Source organism: Quercus lobata, chromosome 10 (genome assembly GCF_001633185.2).
Source record: "Quercus lobata isolate SW786 chromosome 10, ValleyOak3.0 Primary Assembly, whole genome shotgun sequence".
Lineage (NCBI taxonomy): Eukaryota > Viridiplantae > Streptophyta > Magnoliopsida > Fagales > Fagaceae > Quercus > Quercus lobata.
Genome location: NC_044913.1, coordinates 19988935 through 20006097, shown reverse-complemented (window position 1 = coordinate 20006097; position 17163 = coordinate 19988935). Strand labels below are relative to the sequence as shown.

The 17163-nt window shown below is 35.6% G+C and overlaps 1 protein-coding gene across 1 annotated transcript; it reads left to right on the top strand.

The window, feature by feature from the left end:
• The first annotated feature begins 8876 nt into the window (after positions 1-8876).
• On the top strand, positions 8877-17024 carry LOC115964476 (ABC transporter B family member 25-like). Its single transcript, XM_031083779.1, has 16 exons — positions 8877-9062; positions 12441-12512; positions 12607-12642; positions 12729-12803; positions 12901-13025; positions 13374-13428; positions 13577-13748; positions 13841-13959; positions 14125-14235; positions 14654-14790; positions 15496-15568; positions 15677-15742; positions 15887-15994; positions 16213-16320; positions 16416-16613; positions 16737-17024. The coding sequence occupies exons 1-16, from the start codon at positions 8877-8879 to the stop codon at positions 17022-17024; spliced, it is 1929 nt and encodes a 642-aa protein (XP_030939639.1).
• Positions 17025-17163: the final 139 nt, after the last annotated feature.

Genomic DNA, 17163 nt, shown 5'->3' with positions numbered 1-17163 from the left:
TTGAACACACTAAAAAACAAAACAAGTAAAGTAAGATCAACAAAACAACAAGTACAAAGCAAAACATGAAAAAAAAAATGCTATAAACTGGAAGCAATGACACAAGAGAATTATGTATGTTATGATACATGAAACTATGACCCTAAACATCAGAAGTATTAATGCATGGGCATAGAGAGTGATCATGCATAGGTACCCTTCTTCACCCACTCTTTACGAGTATTTTGGGTGAGAGCCTTAGATGGCGGGGTACGACCAACATAATTTTCAAATCTCGGAGTGAAGCTAGCAAGGCACAGTGATATGCTCTTCAGCATCTCCATAACGTCTCCAATGAGATGTCCCTTACTATCTCCCTTAGCTTATGCTTCCTTTGGTCTTCTCTTTGAAGCTTCTTGTCTATGCATAAAATCAGCCTTCTTAAGTGCATGAAGCTTGAAACAATTCGGCCTTGTGTGCCCTTGTATGCCACAATGATGACACACATGCTTCACGTAAGGCCCCCTTTGATTTTTGGGTAATGACTTCCCTTTTTCCTTTGGTCTTGCACCAATGGTTCTCTTTACTATAGCAGGGTTCTCAATCTCAGGCTTCACTTCTTTGAATTTCTCTTCATTCTTGGCTGATACGAACCTTACTTCCTTCTTGGGTTTGCTGCTAGAACTTCCTTCTCTGGTATAGCCCAAACCGGTCTTATCATGTGAAGACTTTTGAGAGGACAGCACATTGACAAGTTTCTTGGTGGAGATGCACTCAACCTTGACATTAGCTTGGATAACCTCAAGTTCAAGAAACTTGATCTTAGAGTAAGCTTCAACCAACTTTCCCTTGAGTCCTTCTACTTCACACTTTGCTTTCTTGAGTTGCACAAGTATACACCTATGCTCTTCTTCAACCTTTTTCATCTTTTTCACAGCAAGATTCACAACTTTGGCGTATTTTCCACAATCTTTCAGTAGAGAATCATATGCTTCTTGTAAGCTGATTTCCCCTTCATTTTGGCACACGTCTTCATCTTCCGATTCTTTGATTTCCTCATCCTTCGGAAAGATCACCAAGTTCATCAACCAAATTGCTCAAATCATTCTTAGAATCAACGGAGGCAATTGTCATGAATGCTCTGTAGTTTCCTTCACTGTCATATTCTCCTTCAGTGTCTGAATTTGAGCTATCAGAATCACTAAGGGTAGTGGCAAACACTTTACCTTTCCCTCTCAAATAGTTGGGACACTCCTTCTTGAGATGTCCATGGCCATTGCATTCATAACACACAATTCCTTGAGGGGATTGAAAATCCTTTCCATCTTTCTTCTTGAACTCCTTCCTATCACCTTTGGAGTATGAAAACTTCCCTTTGCTGAATGACTTCCCACTATTTTTCATCTTCAAAAATTGTCGGAAGTTCTTTGCAAGAAATGCTACCTCCTTCTCCACATCATCTTCTTCAGAGGAGTCATCCATTCTATCGGTGATGGTTTTGAGAGAAAGAGATTTGCTCGTCTTGTGAGAAGGTAGTCCTAGCTCATATGTTTGGAGAAATCCAATGAGTTATTGGATTTTGATCTCATCCAAATCTTTACTTTCCTCTATAGCTATGACTTTTGCTTGGAAGCTCTCCAATAAAGACTTCAAAATCTTTCTCACCACCTTAACATCCTCAGTCTTCTCTCCGAGATTGAGCTTAGCAATTACAATTTCATTGAGCTTCCCATAAAATGAATCGAAAGACTCATCGTCACCCATCTTGAGCTCTTCAAATCTAGTGGTAAGCATTTGGAGCTTTGTGTCCTTAACTTTCTTGGTACCCTCATAGGTAGTCTCAAGAATCGTCCAAGCTTCCTTGGCAGTCCCCACATGCAATATCCTGCGAAACTCATCAGTAGACACACCACAGAATATAGCGTTAATAGCCTTACTGTTTGCATTTGCCAATGCAAGAGCTGCCTTGTCCTATTCGAACTTGGCTATCGTGGGTTTAACATACCCATTCTCAACGGAATCTCATACCGACTCATCTATAGCACACAAGAAAGCCCTCATACGGACCTTCCAAAATGCATAGTTGCTCCCATCAAAGAATGGTAGGGCATTTAGTGATTGTGATCAATCCATCACAAAGGGTCAAGGATCACACTTAGGTAATAAAACCACGGCGAGTGTACCCACTCTGATACCAATTAAAAGATCGAAAATGTGTTAAAACACAAGAGCTGTTTAGACCCCCAAATAAAAAATTACGGCTCGATAGATTTTACTCTAGCTTATACTAAGTGCAGAATAGAGTAAATGCGAGCGGATAAACAAATAAACTACTCTAAGCCATATTCAATATAACACAGCAGTAATATGAAAGCTAAAAGAGTAGGGAAGAAGAATGCAAACACAAGATAACACGCCGATGTGTTATCGAAAAGGAAACCGAAGTACTCGGCGTAAAACCTCACCGCCGCCCTCCAAGCGGTAATCGATCTACTAGACAATCAATTGGGATACATGGGTTAGCGAATGACCCTCCAAGCCTAATTTACCCGATGCACCTAAGCCCTCCAAGCTCCTACTCCAACAAGGCTTCTCGGAACCGTGTCTTGTCTAGCTCTCCAAATCCCGCAATATGCCCGATTGCATCCGCCAAAGCCTGGCTTCTTCCAATGATTCCCAGTAGCACCAAAACCTCACTGAACACTCTGAAAGGGTGTGGTAAGTGTTTGGGCTATCAACCTCTCAATGGTATGGAAATGGAGAGGTAGGAGTTGAGAAAAATCTACAAGTAATTGTGTAGAGAATTGTGGATATAACAATCTCTAACTCTTCAAGGTTTGTGACTAGGGTTTCTCTCAAAAGCTCTCCTCAACATCTGTGGGTAATAGTGGTATATATAGTGTGGGTAAGGATAGAATGTATCAGAAATGACAATCTGGCAAAACAGAATGTTTCGCGAGTGTCTCGTGGGAAGACCTTACCCGCGAGATACTTGCGAAAACCAACTGTCTCCATCCTGTCCTGACTATTTGCATTCCAATCATGTGCAAGGCACATGCATCACTTCGCGGGAAGCTTACTCGCGAGCTACCCACGAAAACAGCTTCAGTCTTCAAATGCCTTGAGTCTTCACACACTCTCTCTCTCTCTCACACAACCCTTACAAATAAAACCCACATGAAATACAAGGTACATAAGATTGAGCATAATTACAATCAAATTTAGCACGGAATAAAAGCCAACAAAAACATAATTGAAAATTACAACTTTACATTTTCATTTTAGCATTGCATCTTTGCGTTCATCCATGCAATTGTTGAATGCTTCAGTTAATCAATTGGCTAATTACCTATATTTTGCTTTAATTGTGTTTAGCCTAAAATTAATCCAACCGCAATAAAAATTTGGGGGTCAAAACTAGCTCTAGTATTTGTAATATCAAGCTTTTATAAACAATGTCTCCACCTTACCTCCTATTTAAAAATTAAAAAAAAAAAAAAAAAAAATTTCATGTGTTGTGTCACTTAGGGCATGTTTGGTAGACTATAATAGACACTGTAATATAATAGTTATTCCTATATTTTAGCAATTCAATAATTTTTTTTTTTTTTTAGAAAGGCTATTCAATTGTTTGGTTATGTTTTTATTACAAAAAATACTCATTCCTTATGAAAGCCTATTCTTTAAAATGAAGAATAATTATTCCTCTCTGAAAGGATTATAATAGCTAATTCTTAATAAATATAATAATTTTTAATATTAATATATTTCCAAATAAACAAACTTTTCATATCTACATAACAATTATGGAAATAAAAAATCATCAAAAAATAACTCATCTTTCTCAAATTTAAAATATATTATTTTCTAGGAAATATAATTGTATATTTCCTAAAACAAATCTTAAATTTTATTCTAATATTACAACTCAAAACCAAACTAATGAATAGGTTTAATTATTCCATTACAACACATTTTATTTTCAGTAATAAAAATTACCATTCCTGTTGTAATTTAGGCTGTGTTTGGTTTATGTAAAATATTTTCCAAAAAATAAATATTTTCCGGAAATGCTATTTTCGGGAAAGGAAAATATTTTCAAGTGTTTGGTTGCATTCCAAAAAATGCTTTGGAAAATATTTTCTAGTGTTTGGTTGTATGGCTGAAAATAATATAGAAACACATTTTCTTCTTGTTCCTCACATTTTCTCACATTTTCTCAGCTTCCAAACAAATATATAATACCATTTTTCAATAGATAAACACAGAAACAAAACCCAACCAAAAAAAATTCATCAAATCCGGTCAAATTCATCAAAACCCAACCATTTCTCAATTGCGATCGGTGCGATTGGTGCTGTCTCGGTGCGATCCTGGAGTGCGATCTCGGTGAAGTCGAATGCGTGATCTGGGCTCTGGGTTCGCCGACGAAGTCGAAGGGTGCGATTCGAAGTCGAAGTCGAACGGCGAAGTCAAAGGGTGTGAAGTCGAAGGGCTCTAGGTTCGCCGGCGAAGCTGAAGGGTGCGATCTGGGTACGATTCGAAGTCGAAGTCGAAGGGCTCTGGGCTCTGGGTTCGATCTCTCTCTAGGTGCAATCTCTCTGGTCGGAGCTTGGCTGGCCGGAGGGGTGTGCTCTCTCTCTCTCTCTCTCTCTCTCTCTCTCTCTCTCTCTCTCTCTCTCTCTCTCTGCGCGCGAGCACGATCTCACTCTCACTCAGCTCTCTCTCTGTTTTCCGGAAAATGATATTTGAAGGTAAAATAAAAACGGAAATCATTTTACACCCCAACACACGGTCAACTGAAAAGCATTTCCGGAAAATTTATTTTCCATGCGCAACCAAACACCCGCATTTACGGAAAAGTATTTCTAGAAGTGATTTTCACCCAAAACAAACACAGCCTTACATTCAGTGTATCAAATGTGTCCTTAATATGGACAATTTAGGGCCGTTGGTGGGAGGAGGGAAAGAATCAAAGGTGTGAAAAATGAGAAGGGTCAGGTTCAGGTTCATAAAAGGGACCGATGATCCTTACCATTAACAAAACCTTGAAAGCGAGTAAGACAACACAATATAAAATCAGTATTAATTAATTTGATGAAACAACAAACTTGTTCACACTTCACAGTCACACGCAAGATTTTTTTTTTTTTTTTTAATATATATATAAATCATAAACCTCTAAATATTCATATGTTTTTCATATTGAACGAGAAATCAAATAAAAAGATGCGTATATATATATATATATATATATATAATAAGTTAACGAATAAAACAAAAATAAAATATAGAAGATTATCCATGTTGTCGTGAATTAATATATGATGCAGTTTTTGGCGTAGAGAAGTGGATGATGGATCATTGTCGTTCCTTGTATCTGGCTTCCTAAGCACCGACAATGCACCTCTCATCCATTGTCCCTCTATTTGCCAGCAACGTGTAGGAGTTGCTTAATACTTTTTTCTTTATATATATAAAGTATTCGTAGAAAATATTAACACACTTGAGACTTCATTTCATATTAACAGTTAAAAAAGATTAAAGTTAAAAAAAAAAAAAAAAAAAAAAAAAAAAAAAGTAAGTTACAAGGATTGTGTGCTAATAGACAGCTAAAATTTCTTGTACTTAAATAAGATATTTGAGGGTTTGAACTCTACTTTTACCAAAATTCAATTAGTATCTTGGTTAGATATAAATAGCAATTATCATAAAACAGATTCCATAAATTGAAACTCTATTGTATCCGTGCAATAAAAAAGGATTGTGTGCTAAAATCAAGAGGGATTTTTTTTTTTAACATTTTCTAATATGTATATATATTATACTATACTATTGATCCATGTGGTTTCAAAGATGTATAAAAGGAAGTTATCCTAGTCTTCTACCAAACTATTTTACTCTCTACCCAAGAGATTCCTTGAAAACACATAAACCAATAGTGATGGATTAAATTTGCAATCCCCTAGATTACGTCACATGACTCACATTTCAAACCAATAAACCCACCATCTAGATACTCCCTTGTAGGTATCTTTTTTTTAGTGAACATTTTAATATTTACTAAAAGCGATCATCATTTAAAAATTTTTGATAAAGATGCTCTCAACAAGCAAAAGATCATATTAAAAATAAAAATAAAAAAATAAAAAAATAAAAAAAAACCTCCACTCCCTTTAGTATAAAGTATAAAACTATATTTCAAATATTCAATAAAAAATTTTGGGTTAAATTGCTCCGAACTTCAAATAAAATTAAAACTTGGCATGCATAATAACTTAATAAGCACGAAGCGATTGAGATGGATGTTACCTAAACGGTGCAATTGGAATAGCTTCTAGTGCAAGTTAGTTAAGGGTTTGACTTATAACAGTGTGTTAGCGATTAAAAGACTTACCATAATTTCCATGGCCAATTAGTTAACATCAGAGCAATTAAAATATCAGTGGTTGTGTCTTTTGAAATTATGTATCGAAGTGGTTATATGTCTTGATAAAGTGATTGTTGGTGTGGGTGTGTTCCAAACACTTTCACACGTGGAGATAATTAGCTGTTTGCTTATATACTAAAATATTTCCAGCAGCGATTAGACCCCTTATTCATGGGTCGTTTGTTTGTGATTGTCTCAACTATGAGGACTTTGCCAAATCGAAGTTTTGTTCTGTGATTTAATTAGCAGCTAAGTGGACTTTTAGGTGCTACGTACGTAGTTCTAAGCTATAAGAGCAGCAATGCTAGATGACAACAGCTAACCTACGTCAATGCTAATAACTGACCAAGTTGATTAAATTGAGCTAGAAATAAAGTATTTAGAGGCTAAAAGCTAGTGAAAGTAAACTACAACGGAGGAAAGGAAATTTTCAACTGTTATGATGCTAGTGTCCCACATTGATTAAATGTAAGTTTAACCATATGTATATATGCTCTTCGACACCCTCTTTTTACAAGCTGATTTTCAAGGGTCAATTTTACCTATGGGTCCTGAAAGTTCAAATAGTATATAAAACACCCTTGAACGTTTAGATAATAAAACAGCTCTCTCACAGTAATAGATATGGTGAAGAGTCAGGTTTTTTCAAAACAGGGGTAGCTCGCGGCTTGGCCTCGCGGCTTGACTGAGTCGCGAGATCCAGCCGCGCGATAACAGAACGGCCAGTTGTCCTATTTTGTCATGTAGTGCTCCAGCTAGCATGACACTTCAACTTCTGGCATGCTTGGCACGTGTGCTGCTTCTGGCGGCTTGCAACCGTGAGTCACCCGCGAGATCCAGCCGCGAGACTCTGTTTTCTTGCACACTCTTGAGTATTCAACACTCTATCTCACTCACTACCCTTACAACAAACCCACCTAAATACAAGGTTACTAATTGCTGAAATACAAGTAACTTTGGCACGGAATAAAGCCAACAAGATAGTTGAATAAATTCAACCTTACAGGTCCCACTATGGACAAAACTCCTTAGACCAAAATGATTAGGTTTCCCTATGGTGGTTGGATGTGTGTGTTTCTTCTTATGTCACAACTTATAATTTGTCTATATCTAGAACAATACTTTTTTTTTTTTGGAATAATTTGATAGGTGAATGTAAACACCTCATTTTGTACCCGGTCAATAAACTTTAGTTCTTAGTCCCAATGATGAGCTTGATATGTCAACTCAAAAGCATTTGGAAATAATCACAATTCAAGTGTTTCAAATCGCTTTGAAAGTGATGCTGAAAAACGTCATTTTCTCACTATCTTAATCATAACTTTTGAACTACAAATAATTTTTGAGTGAGGTTTGTTCCATTGGAAAGTAGACATCCTTTGAACATAACTTTTTCTTAATTTGCATTTAAATTGAGTGAGCTATGGCCATTTGACGTCAGGCCAGTAGTGCAGTGCAATTTAAGGTTCTCTGCATGCATGTTTGGAAGTATGCCCATGCATGCTCAAGTATGCGCATGCATGCTCAATTCCAGAGAAACTCAATTTTAAGGGCCCAAAGCTTCATTCTTTGAAGGGGCTCGGCCCTTAGACCCTTAGGAACATCCAAAACTCTCACAAAAGCCCTAAAAACCTTAATTTACTCATTTAAATACAACCTTATGCCTCCAACTCCAAACCCTAGTCAGAGAGAGACTCTTTTTCACCAAAACTCATCCAAGAACACTATTACATTCTAATTTTCTGCGCTCACAGCACTATACACGTTTTTAGTTCTTCAAAAACTTTTTTTATTAATCATTAGGGCAGAAACTAGTTTCTAATCTTTTTAAAAACCTTTTTCAAAAAATCTTTTCGAGAGTTCTAATTTATTTTTAATTGTGATTACCTAAGAAATATTGACATCTTTAATTCCCTTGATTATCATTCGTTCTTGTTGTGTAAGCACTTAGGGGCCAGTTAAATGCTTCAAACTTGCAATTCATAATCAAGGTTAGTCTTTCTCCATGGTTCTTCCTTGATTTTGGATTTATTTTTGCTTTTGTTTTTATTGAGTAGATTTAACATGTTTAGGGTTTATTTTTTATTTGTTTAGTCATAATCCTTTGTGTTTAGTTTTGTATTAAGTATGAATATGTTGATATATATGTGAACATTAATATGCTTATGTTTGTTGTTCGTATGTAGATTTGAGTATTATGCATGTGTAGAATTAGGATTTGATTTAGTTGGTTATGACATGTTGTAATATGTTGTGTTTGGAATAAAGATTAAAATGAACAGGTTGATGAATAATTAATTTGATGAACTTGCTTTGATTTATGTTTTATTGTTCTTGGTTTAATATGAGATTTATGCATGTTTAGAAATATGATTTGATTTGTTTAATTTTTGATTTGTTGTGTCTCACCAAGTTTTGAATGAAGAGTTGAATTGATATATAAATTAAATTCAGAAACACTACACGAATGGCGCTAATGCTATCATTATCATCTTTTCCGTCACTTCTTCTTCATCCTCATTCAAAACGTCACCGTTTTGTGTACTTCAATTTCAATTTCAAACCAAAACCGGCGGCAGCGGCAACCTCCGTCTACTCACCCAGAATTGACAACCTCATTGACTCCGTCAACATTGCCGATGACATCACCCAGGTCCCCCCCCCCCCCCCACCTCTTCTTTTTATTTAGCTATGTTGTGTGGTGTGTGTTTTGAAATATGGTATCAATTCAAATGTTTAACATTGGGGGTTTTTGTTTAACACTCAAATTGAGAAGTTGGTGTCACTCACTCACTTTCAAAAAGTTTCAAAACTTTTTTTAATTTTCTTCGGCCGGGTGGGATTGGGTACTTGACATCTTCTCATCCTCATACCTTAACTTTAGACTTAGACTTTAATATGTAGACCCATGTAAGAGGCCCAATTTGATTCCTGGACCTAAACAAGATGGTGACCCACAATGAAAGAGAAAGCGGGTCATGCAACCCGCAAGTGCAAGGTAGTACACCCACAATGGGGAAATGGATTTGAATTATGGATGTTATCATTAAAAACACTAAAAAGTATCAATTTAATTATTGGGAAAATTAACGGATGCCATAAGGACATTAATTTTGAAAATATTTTTATAAATTTTTTATGGAAAAAAAAAAAAGGGACAAACTTTAGCTACAAAATTAGTTGTAACCTAAGGCTACAATCTTACCTAATAAAATAAATATTATTATATATTTTGAAAATCTAACCATTAAATTGTATGTTTTTTACATTATTAATACACATGTCAAATTTTGTATCAATTGGATATTATTTACTATATAATTTATAAGTTTATATTTTATGCATAATTTTAAACTACAAAAACTTGCAATTTAAACAATTTATTGATAAAAATGTAATCCAATGGTGAATTTGTCAAAATTCACCTCCAATAAAAATATATTAAGTAAGGTTGTAGCCTTAGACTGTAACCAATTTTGTATCTAAACTTTGTCAAAAAATAAATAAATAACTAACTTTTTTTTACAATTTTTTATATTTATCATATAAGTGGTATTAAAAATTTTTTAAAATGGTCCATTAATAAATACTCTAAGATACCCAAAGCCAACATTTAAATGGTCTATACTAAACTCTAGGATTAGGTTTGTTAAAATTAGGGGACTGCCCAATAACGCCCATTTGGAGTTGCCCAACAAGCCAAAATGCCAACATCTCTTGTAAATGCCAACGTATTCTCGTATGATATCTTTGTCTCGCTAGAGACATGTCATATTGTACATATGTATAATGTATAATGTATATGCTTAAAAATACAATAATGGTTGGCAGACACATTTGAACCCATACAACTTTATAAATTATGTTTTGAAAACACGACTTTAGTTATAATTTAGAAATCTGAAATGACGTGACGCACTTACTCTCTACACACCCGCGTATAATAATCATTTGTATGAGTTAAAAAAAAAAAAAATGTAAAAGACAACTCATGATCCAACCTCAAAACAATGCTGTCTTTATGTAATACTCATACTTGGGAAGTTTCATCCACGATCCTGTCCTTTAGTCGTTTCACTTCCACAGTTATCTTGGAACCTGAGACTGTGTCTTTAAGAGACTGTTACCTGTTAGACTGACCCCACTCTCAGAAAGTGTACAGTATGGAAGGTGATGAGAGAGGAGTAAGCCATCTTCTGACCCTTTACTGCCTCTTCATCTCATTTATTTTGTATTTCAGCTATTGGGTTTCATTTTATTTTCATTTCTGAAAGTTTAATAAGTGTATAAAACACTATAAACATTTAGACCCCTAATTTACAAAATATCAATTCAAGCTTAATATCAAACAATTAATGTGCGGAATATGAACATAAGCTTAATATAGAATTGATAAACAATCTAAACCAAATAAAATCACATCCACAGTAGAAATTAAATGAAAAAGATTAAGGGAAGAGAGATGCAAACACAAGGACAACACTCGATGTGTTATCGAAAGGGAAACCGAAGCCCTCTGCGTAAAACCTCTCCGCCGTCCTCCAAGCGATAAACAATCCACTAAAGAATGTAGTTGGGATACATGAACAATAGAAGACCCTCCAAGCCTAATCTACCCAATTTACCTAAGCCCTTCAAACTCCTACTCTAACAAGGTTACGCCGAACTTATTTCTTCTTTAACTTACCGGATTCCGCTACTTAACCATAGCATCAACCAATATGAAATTGGTCCATTCTTAACTGCTTCCCAAACACCAAATGGTCTTATCACAGATATGGGTATGGTGAGAAAAAGTTTTGGTAATGTACCTCTTAAGGATTTGATAATGAAGAAGAAGAGAGTAAAGAAATTTGAAGAGTCTTTATGTGAAGATTGTGGATGAATCAATCTTGTTTTTCTCTAAGGTTTTCTCTCTCAAAATTCTCTCTGAAAGCTCTCTGAATATCGTGGGTATAAAGGTATATATATAGTAGGGTGAGAAGGAATGTGAAAAGTCAGTTTTTCCCAAACAGGGTGGTCTGGCGACTTGACCTCGCGGTTAAGCTGAGTCGCGAGTTCAAGCCGCGAGCTAACAGCCTAGCCAGCCTGGGACTTTTGTCCTGTAGTGTAACAGCTAGCATGACTCTTCAGCTCCCCTACATGCTCCGCACGTGTGTCAACTTTGGCGGCTTGCCAGTCGCGAGTCACCTGCAAGTCCAGCCGCGAGTCTCTGCATCCTTACACAATCTTAAGCATTTTTTCACACTCTCTCACTCACTACCCTTACATGATTCCCACCTAAATACAGGGTTACTAATTGCTAAAATACAAACAAATTTGGCACGGAATAAAGTCAACAAGATGTTTGATGAAATTCAACCTTACAATTTCCTTTGTAGCCCTTGTCACATTTTCTTATATATGTTGTTATTCTAAGTTTTGTTTGGCGGGTTGTACATTTTGTTTTTCTTTTTTGCTTTGGTGTTAACTTTATACCGTTTATTAGTACCACATTCTGATTACATGCAGAATGTGTTTTTGTTTGATGGCTTTTAGATTTAACTTTGTTAGGGAATGCATGCATGTTAGTTGCATTGCAAATTTGCAGTTGTATAGGCTTTCTGATTTTAAAGGATGATTTAATGGTAAATGGTGCTAATGTTTTTATTTCGTCTGCAAAACACTCTTGGATTCTTCAGTGCTTACAAGTGTATAGTGTTAAAAGTGTCTGTGTTTCTTGAATTTTATTCAATTTGCCTTTCAGTCTATCAAATAAGAACATGAAAGAATACATATGTTTTTACCTTTGCATATAGTTCCAACAGAAGAAGACACATTCTTGAGCTTGTTGCTTGATGCTTTCCATGTGTTTATTTATGGCAAATAGAAATTTCATCTCAGTAACCTATTTGGGTCCACTTTTTTTCTTTCTAGTGAAATGATTCTACTAATATTTTGTAAGTAGTCTGGGTTCAAATTCATCCTAGTCTAGGTGACACTTACCAACATTTCTGAGCCTGTTAATACTATTTTGTTTAATCTTAAATAGCGAGGGAGAAAGAGGAATGATGCCTCAACAGATCGTCAATTGACAGACCTTGAGCATGGGGATGCAATACCGGTAATTGCAGCTTCTGATAGATCTTGAAATCATTATATAATGTCTATATCACTGATTCAAATTAAGTTAGTGACTTAAACCTTGAAAATTTCAGGCTGCAAATGTGGGATTTTGTAGGGTTATTTCACTTGTAAGTACATATATTTTGGTTATTATTAGTTGAAATAGAGCCTCTCTTTGAGAATGTTAAATAGTTAAAGTCTCATCACATTACAGGCAAAGCCTGATGCAGGGAGGCTAATAAGTGCAACATTTGCTCTGTTAATTGCATCCACTACAAGTTTACTGATTGTATGTAATCTTTGTATTGGTGCCGTATCTTAATCTTGGATTGTTCAAGGTGGTGTTAAGACATCTTGATTTACACAATGCATTGTTCCTGCTGCAGACAAAATTTGGTGGGAAAATAATTGACATTGTATCAGGAGATATCAAAACACCTGAACAGAAAGCTGAAGCTTATGATGCTGTCAAAAACACCATAGTTGAAATCTTTTTGTTTATCATAGTCGGGTATGAACACTGCTTGCTTTTTGACCCTTGTTAATTTGTTATTCTATCCATAAAATGCTTACTTCATCTAGCTCCTTCCTAAATAGATATACTGCTTGCTCCATTTCTTCATCCTGTTTAATAGTAAGAATGTGATCAGAATAGAATTCCTATGGGTATTTTTATGGAATTGTGCAAAAGCTCCAGTTCAAATGACATTTCCTTCCTTTGTAAGAGTTAGGTGGAGGGTGAGATCGTGGGTTCAAGACCCACCGGGTGTGCATAATAAGCAATTAAAAAAATAAAGATTTTTTTGGGTTTACAAATAGATCACTAACTATTCCAGACTTCTTATCTTTCTTCTGCTAGTGAAAGGGTCGTTGCCCAGTTAAGAAAGAGCCTATTTAGTCACCTTGTTCACCAGGTAAAATGTTAGTCTCAACGATTTTTTATTATGTTTTCTTGTATTTATATTCCATTTGGCTGCTGAGGGATGGTTTTTTTTTTCTTTGTTTATTTGTCATACTTTGCAGCATATAAGTTCCTGATACTATGGTTTATGAGTTTTGCAGGAAATAGCCTTCTTTGATATCACTCGAACTGGAGAGCTCCTTAGTAGACTATCTGAGGATACTCAGATCATAAAAAGTGCTGCAACTACCAGTCTTTCTGAGGCCCTAAGAAGTCTAGCAACTGCTTTCTTTGGTCTTAGCTTCATGTTTGCAACATCATGGAAACTAACATGTAAACACTTGATCATTGAAGCAGTAGTACTTGAACTTGATTTATTTCATCAAGAGTCCAGGAGACTTATTCTTACCAATCATTAATTCTAGTGTTTGTTCTGGCTGTTGTGCCGGCTCTTTCTGTTGGTGTTCACAAATTTGGCCTTTTCCTTACTGAACTCTCCAGTAAGACTCAAGCTGCAGCTGCAGAAGCTTCTTCAATTGCTGAGGTATATCTATGCAATAAAAGTTTGTTATTTTCACTTATGAAATATAGAAAGATTATGTTGTTGATCAAAAGCCTCAATCAATAAGATATTTTGATGTCATGATGATACCTATGAGTGGGTGTTATCAAAAGAAGAGATGATATTCGATGTTCTATTGTTGTTTAGGAATCTTTTGGTGCCATACGCACAATGAGATCTTTTGCACAAGAAGGATATGAGATAACATGCTACTCTGAGAAGGTTGATGAGACTTTCAAGCTCAGACTTCAACAAGCGGTGATTTCCCTTGTGCTCTCTCTCTCTCTCTCTCTCTCTCTCTCTGTGTGAAGCTCAATTTCTTTGCTGCCACAGAAAGTCAGTGAACTGTCTATTGGAGGACTAAATGCAGTATCATCACTGTCAGTTATCATAGGAGTGATTTTTGGAGCTAATATGACAATCGCAGGATCCTTAACCATGGGTGCTTTTACATCATTCATTCTTTATAGTTTTGCAGGTAAATTCCATGCCATTTGCAATTTTTTTTCATGCAAATGAAGGCATCACTGTTCTTATATGAAGATGGGTGTATCATCAAGTTGTTGTAGATTTAAGTATAATTGTCTAGTTGTAAAGATTTCCCGCAAAAGCAGAAGCCTTGTGCACTGGGTAAGACCCTTTATCTGGTTGTAAAGGTTCTTAATTTTCTTGACAGCGTTCAACTATCTTCTACCTACTGTATATGGACTTATACACCATTGTAGTGAAAGCGGTAGGGGCTAGCAGACGGGTATTCCAGCTTTTGGATTGCGTATCACCCATGCCTATGTCTGGAAATAAGTGTCCTCTGGGGTTTGTTTCTTGCTTAGATCTTGCTCTAATTTTCCAGTAATACATATTCTAATATGAGAGAATTTGTGCATCTTTGGAGTGGTGTAAGGCATGAGGCATCATTAGTGGTGCAGAGTTATGGTGTAGGATACAATATAAGAGCCTTACCTTGGGAATTCTTGTGCTACAAATTTAGACTTAGATAACAATTGTCTGACTTCCCACCCTGCTTGTCCAAACCTGCTAATAAGCTTATCAATATGTGGCAATCATGATAAGAGTTTTGAATGATTTTCTTGAAAATTCACTGATGTGTACATGTGTTTATCTATATAATCATATAGATTGTAAATTTGACAATCATTTACAATATCTAATATGAATCTTTGCTTACATTCCCCATTAGTGTGGTCGTTGCATGTCTCATCCTTAAAGGGGTCACAGGTCCCGACATGCATAGTGTTTACCCAAAACCAGTCAATTACATTTCTCCATTCTACTCAGGAATATAATTTCTACCATTAGTTTATTTTTAGCAGTATTTTCTCATCAATTTCCATATTTTACGTTAAAAGTAATGTAAATTAATTCCCCAAAACTGTTAGATTAGATTATTACATTTCATTGATTAAACAAGGAATTGCAAAGAATACATGCATAGTTTTCCTGAAAAGAGGGAAAGAATCATTTTCCTGAAAGTGAACTATCTGTGAACTGTGATTGTAGTGATCAAGACGGCGAACTGGAGTTGGACGTCTGGTTTGCCTATCCATCCCGCCCTAACCATATGATACTAAAGGTAATCTTTTTTGCTTTAATTACTTCTTATATGTTTCAGTACGTACATTCCTTTATAGAAAACTGATTTTGTGCTGATAAATGATTGATTATGTTCTATGAATAACAGGGAGTAACTTTAAAACTGCAGCCTGGATCAAAGGTTGCTCTTGTTGGCCCTAGTGGTGGCGGAAAAGTAATATTTCTTTAACTTTTTATTTTCATATATTCTTTGGTTCATATTGTTACCATGTTTATCAGAACCTTTAAATGACATTCTGAACTGAAACAGGACTAGGTGTACTTATTACTAATGCATTTAATTCATTGTTTCCTGCAGACGACAATAGCAAACTTGATTGAAAGGTTTTATGACCCAATCAAGGGAAAGATTCTTCTTAATGGGGTTCCTCTCGTCGAGATATCACATGAACATCTACACAGAAAGGTAATTGTTTTGCTCAATTACACAGAAATGTAATGTTGAGTAAATCCTATTGTTGCTCCTACATATTCAAAAACACACTACAATTTAAGTTTCTACATATTCAAAAACACAGCCCATAAAATGTATTCAATTTCATTTCTAGATCATTTTCTCCAGGCATAAGATGTATAGTTCAATATTCTTTCAAATATTATCATATAATAGATTATAATGTGTAGATCAGTATTGTGAGCCAGGAGCCTGTTCTATTCAACTGCTCCATAGAGGAGAACATAGCCTGTGGATTTGATGGCAAAGTCAACAGTATTGATTTGGAAAATGTAGCTGTAAGATTTAACATCATTTCTTACCCAGTATCCTACCTTCTAATTAAAAAGTATAAAACCTTCAGTACTGACTATCTTAATGGTGAGAATTGCAGAAAATGGCCAATGCACATGAATTCATATCAAAGTTTCTAGACAAATACCAAACATTTGTTGGAGAACGTGGAGTAAGGCTTTCTGGAGGTCAGAAACAGAGAGTAGCAATTGCAAGAGCCCTGCTGATGAACCCCAGAATTCTCCTCTTAGATGAAGTCACAAGTGCTTTGGATTCTGAAAGCGAATACCTAGTACAGGTGAGCATCACAAATTATCTTCAAAATTCTTTATATTGGCATGCTTACAACAAAGTTTAGTCTTTGTGATTTGTGAGTTTATGCAATAAATTCACAATTTCTCATGTTCTGTGTACCCTATAGGATGCTATGGATTCTTTGATGAAGGGAAGGACTGTTTTGGTAATAGCTCATAGGCTGTCAACTGTTAAAAGTGCAAACATTGTGGCAGTTGTTTCTGATGGTCAGATAGTTAAAAGTGGCACTCATGATGAGCTTATCGCCAATGACGGTGTCTACACTGCATTAGTGAGGAGACAACTACAAGGAACCAAAACTGAAATTTATTTTTGGAACATAATTATGTATAAGCAAGGTTGGAAAACAATCAAGTTAAATAGAGTAATAAACATGGTAGCATTTTATTTTTAATGTGCGTCTTCTTCTGCATGGCACATAGTAGTATAGTACTCTTCGCAAATCAAGCCATTATCAAGAACCAATCCCACCTTAACTATTAGTCTTCACATCTCAACAGAACCAACTTTGGAATAGAATTCTATTTTGAATG